The sequence below is a fragment of the Mizuhopecten yessoensis genome, unplaced genomic scaffold (assembly GCF_002113885.1).
Source record: "Mizuhopecten yessoensis strain PY_sf001 unplaced genomic scaffold, ASM211388v2 scaffold5519, whole genome shotgun sequence".
Classification (NCBI taxonomy): domain Eukaryota; kingdom Metazoa; phylum Mollusca; class Bivalvia; order Pectinida; family Pectinidae; genus Mizuhopecten; species Mizuhopecten yessoensis.
Window position 1 is genome coordinate 1,582,130 of NW_018406089.1, and position 16,208 is coordinate 1,598,337.

The window sequence follows — 16,208 nt, forward strand, 5'->3', positions numbered from 1 at the left end:
TTTCCTTTTAGAGACTTATTCTTTACTTGGTACATTACAGTATAGTACAGTACAGTCAACTTTGTATTGTAGACCTGGCGTATGGCATCAACTTACAGCTAGTAATGATACAATCATTTAAAAAGAAACAATTATACACAAGAAACAATTATACACAAAGACCGCAAAATTAGGTCAAAAATTTAACAAATGGAAGAAACTGATTGAGTGTCAATGAAAATTCAAGTTAATTCTATATTTTCGCATCTATGATTGTAACATAAATATAAGTATAAGTAAAATGGGTAAAGTACATGTAGTTAATCTCTAGCAAGTAAAATGTGGTCTCCAGCTTAAATAAGACCAAAAAAGCAATTTCCTGGAGGAAGTATATAAAGTTATAGGTATGGTGTTCTATGTAGCCAGTAATAATACCAGAACCACGAATAGAAAAAATAGAGTACAAAAAAGCTATTGTAAATATATTATATTTCAAAAGATATTAAATTTTCCCTTCAGCTCCTTAGGCAAGTTAATCACAAATTAAAATAGTCTGTGAATGATTAGCATTCTGGAATACACCAGCCCTGCTTAAACATCTTTGGTAATTTTGAAATCGTTGCAAATAAATCATTTGAAACCCAAGAGCAAACATAACTCTGCAAATATCAAAAGATTTGAAGTATCCACCTTATTCCAGTCTCCAGCTGAACCAATTTTAAGGTAGAAGACTTAAAACTGTCACCAAATATGGACTTACCATTGGTAAAATATATATAGGTAGCTCTGTCACATTGGTTGACTCTATCATACAGTGATCTGGATGAGTCCATTATGGGTTACAGTGTTGAAAGGGTTAGTCTCTTTCTCTCCCTCTGTCTGTCTGTCTCTGTCACTCGTCCTTCTTATTGTTCTCCGTGTCTTTGTCTGTGTGTGTACGTGTGAGAGTGTGTGTGTGTATGTGTGTGTGTGTGTGTGTGTCTCTCATGAAGTGGTGAGAATGACCAGTATAAATGTTCATGCATTTCTTCGTTTGTTCACTCGTTTGTTCAATGTGAGGAAAGAAACTAGTAGCCCTTGGGCTGTTCGTAATCCTCTGTAAACAAATAAAGAATTAAATTAAATTCATAAGCCCAGGGCCCTAATTCATGAAACTTCTCATGCTCAAGCATGGATTTTGTACACAAACCAACTTCTTGTAACTCACTTAAATCATGTCGAACGATCAACAAGTGAAATGTAAACATAGAAAACAGTATTTGGCTTTAAGTTTCTTCATTTTTTCTGTCTCAAATTAATGACAATATTTGGTTTTATTATCATTTTATAAACGGAACAAGAAACTAGACTTCAGCACAAAATCCATGCTTGAGCATGAGAACGGTTTCATGAATATGGGCCCAGGGGGTCGACACGTGAATCTCCAACTCAAAGTACCGGGATCGACTTATTACAGGACAATGAAATGAGCGATGTTGGCATTTCTACTGAACTGCAATAGATATTAGTGGGCTTATTACCAGGCATGGGCAACTTCTTTTTAACATTCATTTTCAACCTGAAAGATAATCTTTATTCACAAACCATGAAAACCAAAATATGTAAAAAGATAAGTCATTTACGAAGTTCTAAGAGACTGGATATGTATGCAGACAAATTAAGATATACCGAGATTTTACAATGCGATTTGTTTGCAATTAAACACTGCAAATAAAAAACTTGCATTGTGTTGATGCCAGATTAGTTGAAAGTTTTTGATCATTGCAGATACTTAGAAATGGCCTTGAATATCTGCCAGTTATAGCAATGCAGTATATGTAGGTTTGTATATATACAAAACACAGAATGTATAACCATTCTAACTATAATTTTAGCACTTTTTAAAATTATATATGTGTATAGTTTTTATCCTGCAATAAGCCTGGGGGACCAAAACATGCACCAACTAAATTTAGGGGGTGGGCTTATTACAGGACAATGAAATAGCTATTGTTGCCATTTCTACTGAACTGTTATAGATATGAGTGGGCTTATTACCAGATAAACACAGTACACAAATCGCAGCATTATTCAAGCATGTATATATCTAGCGGAAACCAAGAACACTTTTTCGTGATCATGGAGAAATAACAATGTAGATAAACTGCTAGAATGACCAGCGGTCATCAGCACAAAGTGAATGTACATAAATACATATATTTCATCAAGAAAACAATGTACATTTTATTAAATTTATGTATAGTAATCTAACAGAGAAACCTGCAGCAAAACAAAACTTCAACTGAACTCTCACATAGAATATCTACTGCTTATCTGTTAGTAGATTATTTGTTCAAATATTGTATATAGACAAAACAGTCTCTTAATTCAATTCTTCATAAAATATATATTTAAACAATACACCAAATTCCATGAAACATGTTAATTACTATTCATTCAACTTTTCAAAAATTCAGCCAGAGTTAAAAAATTGTATGTGATAGATTAAAGTTATGTGCAGGTTTTTCTACCTCATGGGTTATCATAGATACTTACTGTATTAATCCTGCAATAAGCCCTGGGGAGGTGGGGTGTTGTGGGTGTTGTGGGTGGGGTTAGGTGGGGTGAGGTGGGGTGAGCAACACATAATCTGTCACTCAAAGTTAGGGGATGGGATTATAACAGAACAATGAAATAACCTTTGCTTGCATTTCTACAGAACTGGAAAAAAATTGGGTGGGCTTATTAGCAGGCATGGGCTTATTTCTGGATGAATACAGTAAGCATAACTGCTAGTGTCTTATCACTCCGAGCTTCTGTGATAATGTCATTGTAAAATAGCAATGTGCTATGTGATGTCACACCTAGCTAGCAACATTAATCTTGCATTAGGACAACTTGTTTACCTCCAATTTTCTTCTTGTTGAAGAGTTCCAACTTTTCATGGATGCCTTTGTTATCAAAGAATAAAAAAAGTTTTAATGTATTTTTGAATTTTGTTTTTATAAATGCCTGAAAATGCTAATTTCTGCATAAAACTGCAAACAAACTTTTCATTCAAAACTTTTCTTCATTCAGGCCTCTGGATTTACAAATTAGAAAACCTCAGGTGGAATTTCCCTGTCAGTCACCCCTGGGCATGAAAGAGTCTTATAATATTCAAATAGGAACTTGATAACAATTTACCAAACAAACAAAATAAATATGGCCAGCAAATTTGACAAAAGCCGGAAGAAAAAGAAAATGAACATATTTCATGAAATATTATGCTAGATTAATAAACAAAACTATGCCGTGTAAATAGTAACATGTGATAAATATAATTTACATAATCATCAGTAAACAATGGATATGTGTGCCCACTCTCCAATACACGAGTATAACTTTTTAGTTTTTTTAAAGTATACATTTTTTTCTTGTATGGAATCTTTTGTATATGAAGTTTTGTACATTCAAATTTTGAATTTTCATGTTCGCAATGCTGCTGAATTAATATTACAATGTGTTTCAATTAACATTTTCGCATGAATTTAGTGCAAAATTGCAAAAAGATGAAAAATTTATTTTTTTAAAAATATGCAGTGTACATGATTTAACAAATCTGAATATCAATTAATCATGAAAATCTTTTTGAAAGACAATACCAGGGAATTGTAAATGTTTGATCGGCTATACTAGGGAATTGTAAATGTTTGCTACATTATCATGTTTCATTCTTTTTAATTTTAGAAGTTCATTTTACAAGATACCAAAAACGGTATCAATTGAATATAAATGCTTGTGTACATGTATTACGCTTCTCAAGCACTTGGTGCATAAGAAAATGCAACAAAAATCTTAGGTAACTAATATGACATTTGATATATGTGTACAATACAGTTCTATTAAACATGGCAGGTTAACATTGATAATTTATACATCATCTAAACTACATAGAAATCCTTCAGGATGAAACACGGAACAGGTGTCCTCATACAAGAGGACGCTGTCTGTCCCTGACATTCACGAACCACTCAGCACACCTCTCTCAAAAATCTCACCTTTTTGATAAAACATTTGCTAAATTAAATACAGCATAAATGTATAATGAATTGTAAAATTGTCTGGTTAGACCTCGGGATTGTACAATACAAATTAAAGTACACATTTAATCCTAGCCTCTACAAAATTAAAGCACACATTTAATCCTAGCCTCTACAAAATTAAAGGCTAAATCAATGGTATGTCAAATATACTATACGCCTGTAGGTTATAGCTCGGCTACTTAAATTACAAGTGGTGCAACATGACAACATATTATCGCTGCAATGGCGCATCCTTCAGCAGTTAATCTTACTTAGGCAATGTAATCTTGAATCAGATTCGCAAGGAAGCTTGACCTATGATTTGCCAAGATCTTTTATCACTGACACAGATTGGTGTTAAGCTGTAGTGCTGTGTTACAAGTTCTTCAATACAGTAGATATAACACGCAATATTCACAAAATATAAGTATTTCTGCAGGTAAAAATGATCCACACTTTTCATAAAGCAACGAAATATTAAACCTTACATTTGTATAAGGACTTCAAAGGCGATTCATATCAGAGATCCTTAAGAAAATCAAAGGTGACACATGTCTATGATCCTAAAGGAAGGCAAGTGACACAAGCCCACAATTCTATAGGAAGGCAGATGACACATGCCCCGATCCTATAGGAAGGCAGGTGACACATGTCTACGATACTATAGGAAAGCAAGTGACACACGCCTACGATACTAAAGAAAGGCAGGTGACACTCGTCTATGACCCTATAGGAAAGCAAGTGACACATGCCTACGATCCTATAGGAAGGCAGGTGACACATGTCTACGATCTTAAAGAAAGGCAGGTGACACATGTCTAAATCCTATAGGAAAGCAAGTGACACATGCCTACGATCCTAAAGAAAGGCAGGTGACACATGTCTAAATCCTATAGGAAGGCAGGTGATACATGCCTACGATTCTATAGGAAGGCAGGTGACACATGCCTACTATCCTATAGGAAGGCAAGTGGCACATGCCTTCTATCCTATAGGAAGGTGGGTGACACATGCCTACGACTCTATAGGAAGGGGGGCGGGGGGGGGGGGCAAATAAACGAATTAGTCACAGGACCTTAGATTTGACACACAAAAAGAAGCAGTTACTGATCCTAAGTAAAACAAGTAGCACTTATCAATAATTTTGAAGGATGTCTAATGTGATACACATTTAACAGCAGTAACAACAAACCCATAGAAGCATTTTTGTGAAAATGGAAGGAATCTTGTAAGTCATCATACTAGTTCAGGTTTTGTAAAATTTCCAGAAAAGAACAACGGTGACAATGTCGCCAAAGATGTCTGTCATAAACACCAGCATTGGTTCTGGATTCAAAGTTTGTGGACAAACCCGGTTTATTGAAAGTAACACGTCAGTGACTGTATCATGAGTTCATATACAATATTAGTTTATTGCTTAGTACTGTTGTCCCCCCTGTCTCTCTCTGAATCATGTCATCAACTGGCTGACGTCCGCCGATAGACCACCTTTTTCTGTTTCACCGTCATCCTGAAAATGTGAAAAAGTTCTCATTATAATATATGAATTTGACATCATTGTTACGAGAAAGAATTCCCTTATACTGGGATATTAAGAATTTTACCAGTTCTTGTATTTTCCTTTCATTTTACCATTTCTTGTATTCTATTTTATTTTTCCTTTAAAACTCTATTCAAGATGATTTAATTGGACTATGATTTGAGTCAAAATGACAAGTATTGTGAAGGAATTAGCATAATAAATTATAATATTGCTATACAAATACATTGAATAAGCTAATATCATTATAATTCTAAGCTTCGTAGAATTAACATGTTTAACAGCTATGCTGACAACCATGATTAAATTTCTCTTTAATAAATTCAGATACATTTCATTATGTATATCCATCAGCATGGGTTCCAGTGTTAACTTAACAGTTAACTCAATTACTGTGAAATCACTCATTTCCATGGGTTTTTGAATTTTGATAATTTTGTGTTTAATATTCATCCGTGAATTCATAGGTCTACCATGTATCCAAGAAATGGTGTTTTATCGGGAAACCACGAAATTTGGGCCTCACGAAAAGATCTGATTTCACAGTATAATAAAATAGCCTCGTTAAAAGCATTCTCAATACTCCAGGGGTTACGCTAACTTTCGCTCTCTGCGCCCTTGGAATGTGTCATGGCAAAATTGAAGGGACATGTTAAAAAACATCTGACCAATTGCAAGGTTGATACCTGTCCTTTGAAAATTGAAGAGGAGCAACACCCGACTTCAGCCAGTCAATTTTATTTACCGTTATGGGACCAAAAGATTCTTTTGATGTACATGAAACGATCAAATTTTATCTAGTCTACTTGTCTCATCCACATGGTGGTACACACTACTGAGCCTATGACATATTCCAGGGGAGCAGAGAGCGAAAGTGAGGGTATAACCCCTGGAGTATTGAGGATGCATTGACAGTGCTCAAATCAGACATGGTTTGCAATATTCCGTCAAAAAGTTTTGTTAAAAAGTCTTCAAGAGAAGTGGAAAAGTCATTAGACAGAAGACAGAAGAGATAACATTGTCAGCTATTGAACAAGATATAGGAATGATTTAAGACAGATGTTACTACATACACTTTCCTGAAACTGTTTGATTTGATTGCAGTTTAAACGATCATCATTTATACCACCACCATGCTTGACTGTACTTTGTTTCTAATAAGCCAAAGGGGGGGGGNGGGGGGGGGGGGCCTCTAGTAGGAAAAGACCGGGAGGGTATATCTCTAGTACGAGTAAACAGGGGGAAATAAGTTGCGTTACATATCAAGTTTTTATGCTCAAATTTAACACGATGTATAGGCCTAGGAAAGGGTTGATTATAAATAAGATTTTCATGTATGAAATTTATTAAACAAGGGGGGTGGGCTTAACAGTAGGCATGGGCTTATTGTCAGTAAAATTCAGCAAAGCTGTGCAATCTGTAAAGCTGTGTCTACTACAACTGACCACAGCACTACAGAATACTATATCTAGCATCCTTTTCCAAATAAGCATTTCTCTCCGCTTATATTTTCTGTGAAAAACATGTTATTCCCTATCCTTATTCTGGGCCCCTTTATATAAAACAAACTTGTCCTCAGGACATCTTCCTCCATTCCAATTCTATGTCATATGATATCAACCATAAGTCGATGATTACCCATCATTGAGTTAACCACTCCCCATCATTGAGTCACCCACCTCCTTATCATCAAGTCAATAACTCCCCATCATTGAGTCACCCACCTCCTTATCATCAAGTCAATAACTCCCCATCATTGAGTCACCCACCTCCTTATCATCAAGTCAATAACTCCCCATCATTGAGTCACCCACCTCCTTATCATCAAGTCAATAACTCCCCATCATTGAGTCACCCACCTCCTTATCATCAAGTCAATAACTCCCCATCATTGAGTCACCCACCTCCTTATCATCAAGTCAATAACTCCCCATCATTGAGTCACCCACCTCCTTATCATCAAGTCAATAACTCCCCATCATTGAGTCACCCACCTCCTTATCATCAAGTCAATAACTCCCCATCATTGAGTCACCCACCTCCTTATCATCAAGTCAATAACTCCCCATCATTGAGTCACCCACCTCCTTATCATCAAGTCAATAACTCCCCATCATTGAGTTTATGACTTCCAATCATTGTGTCAATGACTCCAAATCAATGAATCCCCTAATCCTTAACATTGTATCAATGACTCCAAATATATGAGTCTATGAACCCTTAACATTGAGTCAATGACTCCAAATAAATGAGTCCCAGAACCCTTAACATTGAGTCAATGACTCCAAATAAATGAGTCCCAGAACCCTTAACATTGAGTCAATTACTCCAAATAAATGAGTCCCAGAACCCTTAACATTGAGTCAATGACTCCAAATAAATGAGTCCCAGAACCCTTAACATTGAGTCAATGACTCCAAATAAATGAGTCCCAGAACCCTTGTAATTTACATTGAGTCAATGACTCCAAATCAACAAGTCCCTGAACCCTTAACATTGTGTCAATGACTCCCTATCATTGTGCCTGTATCATCTGTTTAAGAAAGGGTGGGCTTATTTGTAAGCGTGGGCTTATTTTTGGATATATACAATACATCTTAATAGGATATTGACCTACACATCTCATTTTTTGTATCTCTTTGTCACACTTTAGTCAAATAATCATCCCAATGTAACTTTTTAATATTCACAACCCCTCCTCGTGTGTCAATACAGTGTAATATACAGTAATAATAGCCCTCCTCGTGTGTCAACAGTGTAATATACAGTAACAAGAGGCCCAATGGGCCTGCATCGCTCACCTGGTATTAATCTCACACTTGTAATCTTAAAAGTGGACTAAAATTCAGCTACAGGCAGAATATCAGTGTTTGATTCATAAGAACATATTAAAAGATTTAAACATATGATGACTGTGACCTTGAATGTTGAACAATGACATTAGGTTGAAAATGGGTCAAGGTCATTCATTTGAACAAACTTTTAGTCCTTCATCCCAGCATGCTACAGGCCCAATTTCAGTTCCCTGGGCCTTTCGGTTATTGAGAAGTGTTGTTTGAAGATTTTACGACATTTGACCCCTGTGACCTTGAAAGTGGGTCAAGGTCATTATTTTGAACAAACTTGGTAGCCCTTCATCCCAGCATGCTACAGGCCCAATATCAGTACCCTGGGCCTTTTGGTTATTGAGAATAAGTTGTTTGAAGATTTTACAACATTTGACCCCTGTGACCTTGGAAGTGGGTCAAGATGAATCATAAGCCCTTCATCCTAGCATTCTACAGGCCCAATATCAGTACCCTGGGCCTTTCGGTTATTGAGAAGAAGTTGTTTGAAGATTTTAAGACATTTGACCCCTGTGACCTTGAAAATTGGTCAAGGTCATTCATTTGAACAAACTTGGTAGCCCTTCATCCCAGCATGCTACATGCCCAATATCAGTACCTTGGGCCTTTTGGTTATTGAGAAGAAGTTGTTTAAAGTAAAATATTGACGCCGGCCGGCCGACGAACGCCGCACCATGGCAATATACTAGCCTTTTCCCAAGTGCAAGTTCAATCACCAGTCCAGTTAATATCTAAACCTCCACATGCTCCATTCCTGTGTCCCTTGTGTTAAATCAGACGAACCTGATTACAGCATTCAAACCAACATGCTAGCTAATCCCTGTATATATATACATCTGATAACATACCGTCATTTCTTGCAGATATCCTGTGGGCTTTACGTTTTATTTTGAAACATCTGAAAATGTCTTCAGCAGGCTATCTAATGAATGCTATGTCTATTCTTTTTCCTACACAATTAAGTAAAATAAGCCACTTATGTGCGATACTTTACCTACTTTGCACATGAATGCTAAATATGTGCAAATACAATGATATTATACAAATTTTATCTCTTTTAATCACCCAGCTCATTTCCATTGCTTCCATCAAGTCTGAAGCCTTCATTATAGGAATAGGAGTATTTTGAACGTATAACCTGCAGGCACTCTGCCGGAGATGGTGATCTGCTGAATTAAAACTCCAATGAGCTATATAATCTGGAGCAGGTTGTATGCAGGAAATCACGGTAAACGAACATGTAGTTTGAAGCTGTATAACTATTTTTCTGCATGACATGAACTAGGTTTACAATGGAATTAACTCATTCACCCCTACATATTTAAACTGGACTAGCCCAGTCTTTGAAATGGTAAGGTTCAAATGTGTTTTTAGGGGTGAATGGGTTAATATTCATTAAGAAGGTAAAAGTGCCCTTCTCTGAGTTGAAAACAAGAGGAACGGTTCTGAAAGTCGTAAAAATAGTTGACCTACAAATATAATTAGGCCTTTTAACAAAGAGTAGGGCATGCTAAAAGTATATTTCTTCGTCTGACTGACCTTGACCTCTGATCTAAGTTTTTTTGCTACCTTACACATTATAGCTGCTATTAGTGTTAGGAGTACTCTCCCTTTGCAGTAAGAAGGGCTTTCCTTATACTACAGAACTAGCCATCTCCAGTAACATGTGAAAGTGTGAAATTCAATATTGTGTGGATTGGTATTTTTCCCCATCGATGGTACAAATAATTGATTCAAGAAATCAAAATAGTACTACACATTCAGCGTAATATAATATTTCAAAATTATCTTAGCATTTAACAATGCATATTTATGTGTGAAATTGTCTCATGAATTCATTAACTATGTTCAAATAGCCATTAATTTACTCACCCCTGAAGACACAGTTTAACTCTTTCATTTCAAAAGTTGGAATAGTTCATCATGAAATTTCAGGGGTAACGACTTAATCTTAAAAAGTACCAGTATCTGATTTTTATGTTTTGATTGAAACTCTTTTGAATGGAGGTAAATATAACAGTAAGGTAGCATATATCTCCTTAAAACATGCTAAACAATCTCCAGGACAGTAGATAATAATTTGGATATGGAAGAAGGCTACTACAACTGACATGCATTGTTGCGTGCATTCTGATATATACATGAGTGCTTCATAGACCTAGTATCAACAGTGACTCACCTACAAAACGCACACTATCTGTCCCAACTAGACCCAAAATCAAACGATGCAACACTCAACAAGTGGAATCAACACATTTTTGTGTCTTGAATTTTTTCTAAATTTGTGTCCCTATATGTTGGTGGACATCTATAGGTAACTTGTTGGGGTGAAATATATTTGGCATCAACTCATTTTTGTCTTGCAATTTAACCTACTCGGTAATTTTAACTCATTCATCCCTGAAATTTCTTTACGAACTATTCCAATCTTTGAAATTGGAAAGAATTCAAATGTGGCTTCAGGGGTGAATGAGTTGATGTATCTTCATACCAAATGGTATCAAGCCTCTTTATGATATTTGAAAGTAGTTGCGATAATGTTGTTTCAGTATTTGAAGCATAACCATAAGCTTTTTCTTCAGGAAAAGATGGACATGCAGGATGTCATCCCATTTCTCTGTGCGAAAATCTGCACGTAATACCTAAAACTTCGCCAGAAACCTACACATGTATCTACATGAATATTTAACAAAAATAGACAGGAAAACAGGACCTGCTAACTACTTCAAAATGTCCTGGATATTTAAGCTTTCCGGGTTGCAGATCGCAAAGGGGGACAAAGCTGAATGCGAGGCTGACAAGCTTTGAACACAGGGTAAATAAAACACGGTCAACAAACTTCAACACAACATTTACATAGCCAATTGTCATGCAGGATTATCAGTGAAAACGAGGTCATCGATCCTGTTCAATTTGGTATTATCGTAATCTACCAGTATAGTTTTGAAACTTACCATATGTGAATTGTTAGGGCTGTCACAATATATCGGAAACCAGGTATTATCACAATACACAGGCATATTTCTATTGTATCGCAATACAGAAATGAAATATCGGTGTATTGCAATATTTTCAAAAGCTTATTTTATTGTATTTGTTTGGCCTTTTAACTTTGTACATATACAAATATGCCAATAACCATATATCAAGCTTCTACTATGTAGTGGCGGGAATCAACTTAAATTTTGTAATCGATGGTGGGTTTGACAAAAATCTTAAATATATGATCCATATTACAGTATATATGATTAAGTTTATTAACATTCTGACAACAATTTCGTTTTAAATTGAGCACATTTTTCCGATAACAATATATCGGATTATGTATCACTATATATTCATTCTGTATTCAATAAATCGGGATACACTCTAGGCATATTGTGACACCCCTATAAATTGTTATAAAGGCTTCCTAGTTTTAAAATCACTATGGACAGTTTAATAGTATTGATCCTTTTTTGAATTTTATTTGGAGGACTATCATAATGGTAAATGTCAGTGCTTCATCATTGAGTTAAGGATTCGATTTCGTTTTGGCTATAACTGTAGAACAGTGGGGCCATGTTTCTCAGACACTCAGTAGCTTAGAGTGACGGCATAACACTCGGAGATCAGGGTTCAAATCCTGGCCTGGCCGTACAGAACCCTGCTGTTGATTATGTCTTGTTTATTTCACCTTTTGTATTTTTCGTAAATGTCCCACAAGGAATTTATTTCCCCTTTCCCCCGCCCAGAAATGATACATCAAATGTAATTCGTGACTGCAGTTTTTTGGCAGTGGTACAGGGATTTTAATGTAGGATTCATATTCCTCGTGTTGATCGTATAATATTCACATATTGCAAAATTAATGAAATTAAAATTTTCCCTTTTGAATTTGAAACAACTCAGTTACTAAATGCCAAACCAAACACTTCATGACCAGTGTTACACAGTCATCAAGGCACCAGCATCACATTTGTAAATGGATGCTTTGACTTTGAAATTTTTATCTATAGGTAATTAAATTACCAAGGTTGCAGGGGTACTATAATTTATAATTGATACAAAATATTAATTTACTTTATACTACCAAAACACATTTCCTACCATAAACAATGAATTCTTTCTGTATTACAGAACTTCATGCAATAAATTATTTCTAACAAACAACCAAACTGGACACATGCGACTGGCTAGTTGTTCCTATGATAATAAAGTAACTTAAACAAACATTCCTAAATACTACAATACTACCCTAATTAATACAAACATTCCTTTAATTCCTACCATACATAATATTTTCTAATGTGGGGATCTCTAACAAATCTGTATAATCTGTACACCAGTGACATTCTCCATGACACCTACTTTCTCTGACGTCTTTCCTCATTCTTGGCGATAAGGACCTGTTCTGTCTGATTGAGTTGGTCCTGGAGTGACTTGGTGGCGTTGTCACTCAGCCCGGACTGTTCCATCTCCTGAAGCTGACCTGTTAGCTCGCTCTTCTTCTCCAGGAGGTCCTGTATACACCCGTAAATGTCGCGGTCCTCTGATTCCTGTCATGAGAGGATTGTCAAATCTTATGTTCATGTCAAAGCTCGGAGCATATTAAGGATAAATGGTGAAGTTTTTACAAGATTACACAAGATGATTGTCATGGAGCACATTAAGAATAAATGGGGAAGTTTTTACACAGATTACACAAGATGATTGTCAAATCTTATGTTCATTTCAAAGCTCGGAGCACATTAAGGATTAATAGAATCCATCCTTGATGTGAGGTATGGATAAGGTTATTCAAACCCAACGGATAAAATATTGAGCAGGAGACCTGAGGTTTTGCCGAGGGTATTTTGCTCAATATTTTATCCCGAGGGTTTGAGTTACCTTATCCTTACCTTATATCAGGGATGGATTCTATTTCTTGCTTATTTCCTAAAACCTGTAAAGAGCTCTTTTAGTAAAGTTGTAAACTGTCCACACATTTCTCATTTGCATATGAAGCCCGGAGGGCAATTATTAGTGACGTCAATGACCCTGACTGACCCCAAAACGTCATAAAATGACGTCACGAACAATAGCATGACCCCGAAAGGTCACTATAATTTCCCCGATTCACAGATTTCTGAACAGTTCATATAGGTTTTGGATTGAACAAGTAGAATTTACATATTTCTTTTCAGTTTTTACACGTTTTGAATTACACACATGGAATTGATAAATTTGTGTTCAGTATATACACCGGTTTTGATAGCATGCTTATTTTCACAGATTTCTGCTATGTTTGTATAGGTTTTGCATGACAATTGTTCAGTATATAAAGAAATGTATACAGTGTGACTTAGTTGCTTGTCTATTTATACATGTTTGATATCAAGAATCTTACTTAAGCAGGTGCCATTTTCTCAATCCAAGACATAATGGCGGAACCTGTAGAGCCAATAATATTGTCAATTTCTATGATTGCACAACTTACTTTCAAATTACTATTTTGTGGGGGGTTTCAATTTCGTAGGTGCTCTTTATCCACGAATTCACAGGTCCCCAAAGTAATTACAAGTTTCACATAAAGCTGTTATATATATGAGTGGGTACTCGTAATCCACTAATTCATGTTCACATGAAATGTTGTTTTTCCGAAAACCACGAAATTTGAACCCCACAAAAATATCTGATTTAAAAGTATATCCCATACTCACACATGGGTTCCGCATTTCTAAGTGAACCAGGATGGCAGCCATTTCTAAATCCTCCCCGAATCCATTCTTCAGAGGAATACTTCTGTAACCTGTAAACACATAACAACAACTGTTGTAGTGGACAAATTTGACTTATGCCAGCTGTAAATCCTTAACTATTTGTTACAGTTTTATTCTCATCAACTCCGGGCCAATTTGGTGTGCAAATACTATGGACAAAATCTGATAAAATGCAACAGTTTATAGAAATTTCAAATAAGGCAATCACATTATGACCCAGGGCAGTCACTTGCATTCCTAGACACTAAATATACCTAAAACATTATATTATACATATATAATAGTAAATACACATTGCTGTGCAATTTTAGCTTCAAACAAAGTAGAACTATACATACTAGCGCTCAGCATCATTTAAGATCAAGATACTCACCACTTTTGATGGTTGGTACAGGGAAGGTTGCCTGGCCCAGGAAGTTTGGTTCCCCAAATGTGTCCTCATCCTGCACGACGAAGCGTATGAGAGCGAGATCTGGACACAGCATGTCAAAAACAACAAAATTGCCGTCTTTCCATACTGGGTTAAGGCCGTTATCAGCTGAATGAAATGTATAAATATCAATTACAAGACAGATATATGATTACTGATTACAATATTTCACACATTTCATTTTAACCGACTTCTAAACATTTTATTCTCTTACCATAGATAGATAGCTTAAAATCTTTTTAATGTCATGATAATGATTTGATTTTCTTCAATTTCAACTGAATTATTTTTGACGAGGCAACAGTAATAATTACAATGAAAATCTATCGGCTGGGTCCCGAGTTGGACTCATTAGAACAAATTCATATTGTATTTCTTTAATGTAAAAACTTGTAGGTTTGCTTATAGATTTCTAAATTTTAAAAAACCAAGAGGCCCATGGGCCTTAATTAAGGGTCACCTGAGTCCTACAGTATTTATTTTTGTTGTTGAAATATGTACCAATTTGAGTAAAAAAATGTTAAGTATAACGTTTACTTAAGTTTGTCAGGACCATGAGCTGATCTCTCCTAGACCGATTTTCAGTTAGATCGGCCTATTAAAACTTGTTTTTAAGTATAAAATAGGTATTTTCAAAATAGTAGCCATGGCAGCCAAATTGTATTTCTGATCAACCCGAAAAATAACAAAACTTTGTCAGGACCATGAGTCGATCATTCCTACAAAGTTTCAGTTCAATCGACCTACCAGAACTCGACTTTAAGCTTGAAATAGTTTTTCAAAATGGCGGCCGTGTCAGCCATATTGGATTTCTGATCGACCCGAAAAATAACAACACTTTGTCAAGACCATGAGTCGATCATACCTACAAAGTTTCAGTTCAATCGGCCTAGCAGAACTTGACTTTAAGTTTGAAATAGTTTTTCAAAATGGCGGCCATGGCGGCCATATTGGATTTCTGATCGACCCGAAAAATAACAACACTTGGTCAGGGAGATGTCAGTAACCTTCCCATGAAATATCAATGAAATCCCCTTGCCAGTATTTCAGCTTAAGTTGAAAATGTATAATGTTGACGGACGACGGACGAAGACGGATAGCAATAGGTCACTTGAGCTAAAGCTCAGGTGACCTAAAAAGTCATTAGTAAATTCTGAAGATTTCACTCCTCCCTATGCAGGTAGATATCATACCTGTTGCTTGTGTGTACATAGCTTACCTATTGTTGGAGTTTTGAATTTGTGACAATCTTGATCAATACCAGTAACTTCTATCTCTATAAAGGGACTAGCTATTCCCCGGCCCGATTTCACAAGGTGTCTTGCTCCGAGTACCTATAATCAAAAGCATTTGTTTTTATTAAATTCAGTGGCTAGCAAATTAGATCTCATGGAATTCGCCGACAGAATTTAGTGAATTTTTCTATCATGACATTGAAAAATTCTGGATGAAAAGATAGTGACATCTTTTAACACTCCTGGCCGCAAGCATCACCAATGATCTTTAAGTATTCTGCACCCAAATGTTTTGTAAAGATTCATTATTCAAATGCCACTAAAAGAGTTAACCACGTCTTTGGAGTTCCAACACAAACACAAGTTGCTGTGGCTTCTGCCGGTAGAGTTAAAA

The 16,208-nt window shown here is 35.9% G+C and overlaps 1 protein-coding gene across 5 annotated transcripts in view; it reads right to left on the reverse strand.

The window, feature by feature from the left end:
- Positions 1 to 1,232: 1,232 nt before the first annotated feature.
- Positions 1,233 to 16,208, reverse strand: part of LOC110450840 (1-phosphatidylinositol 4,5-bisphosphate phosphodiesterase gamma-1-like) — a 94,331-nt gene continuing 79,355 nt past the window's right edge. For all 5 annotated transcript variants that reach the window (XM_021498612.1, XM_021498610.1, XM_021498608.1 and 2 more), the window contains 5 exons: positions 15,799 to 15,913; positions 14,523 to 14,687; positions 14,090 to 14,178; positions 12,759 to 12,946; positions 1,233 to 5,532 (listed from right to left, as the gene is read on the reverse strand). In XM_021498612.1, the coding sequence (XP_021354287.1) occupies positions 5,481 to 5,532; positions 12,759 to 12,946; positions 14,090 to 14,178; positions 14,523 to 14,687; positions 15,799 to 15,913 (609 nt within the window). In that variant the 3' untranslated portion in view covers positions 1,233 to 5,480. The remainder of the gene's footprint in view (positions 5,533 to 12,758; positions 12,947 to 14,089; positions 14,179 to 14,522; positions 14,688 to 15,798; positions 15,914 to 16,208) is intronic.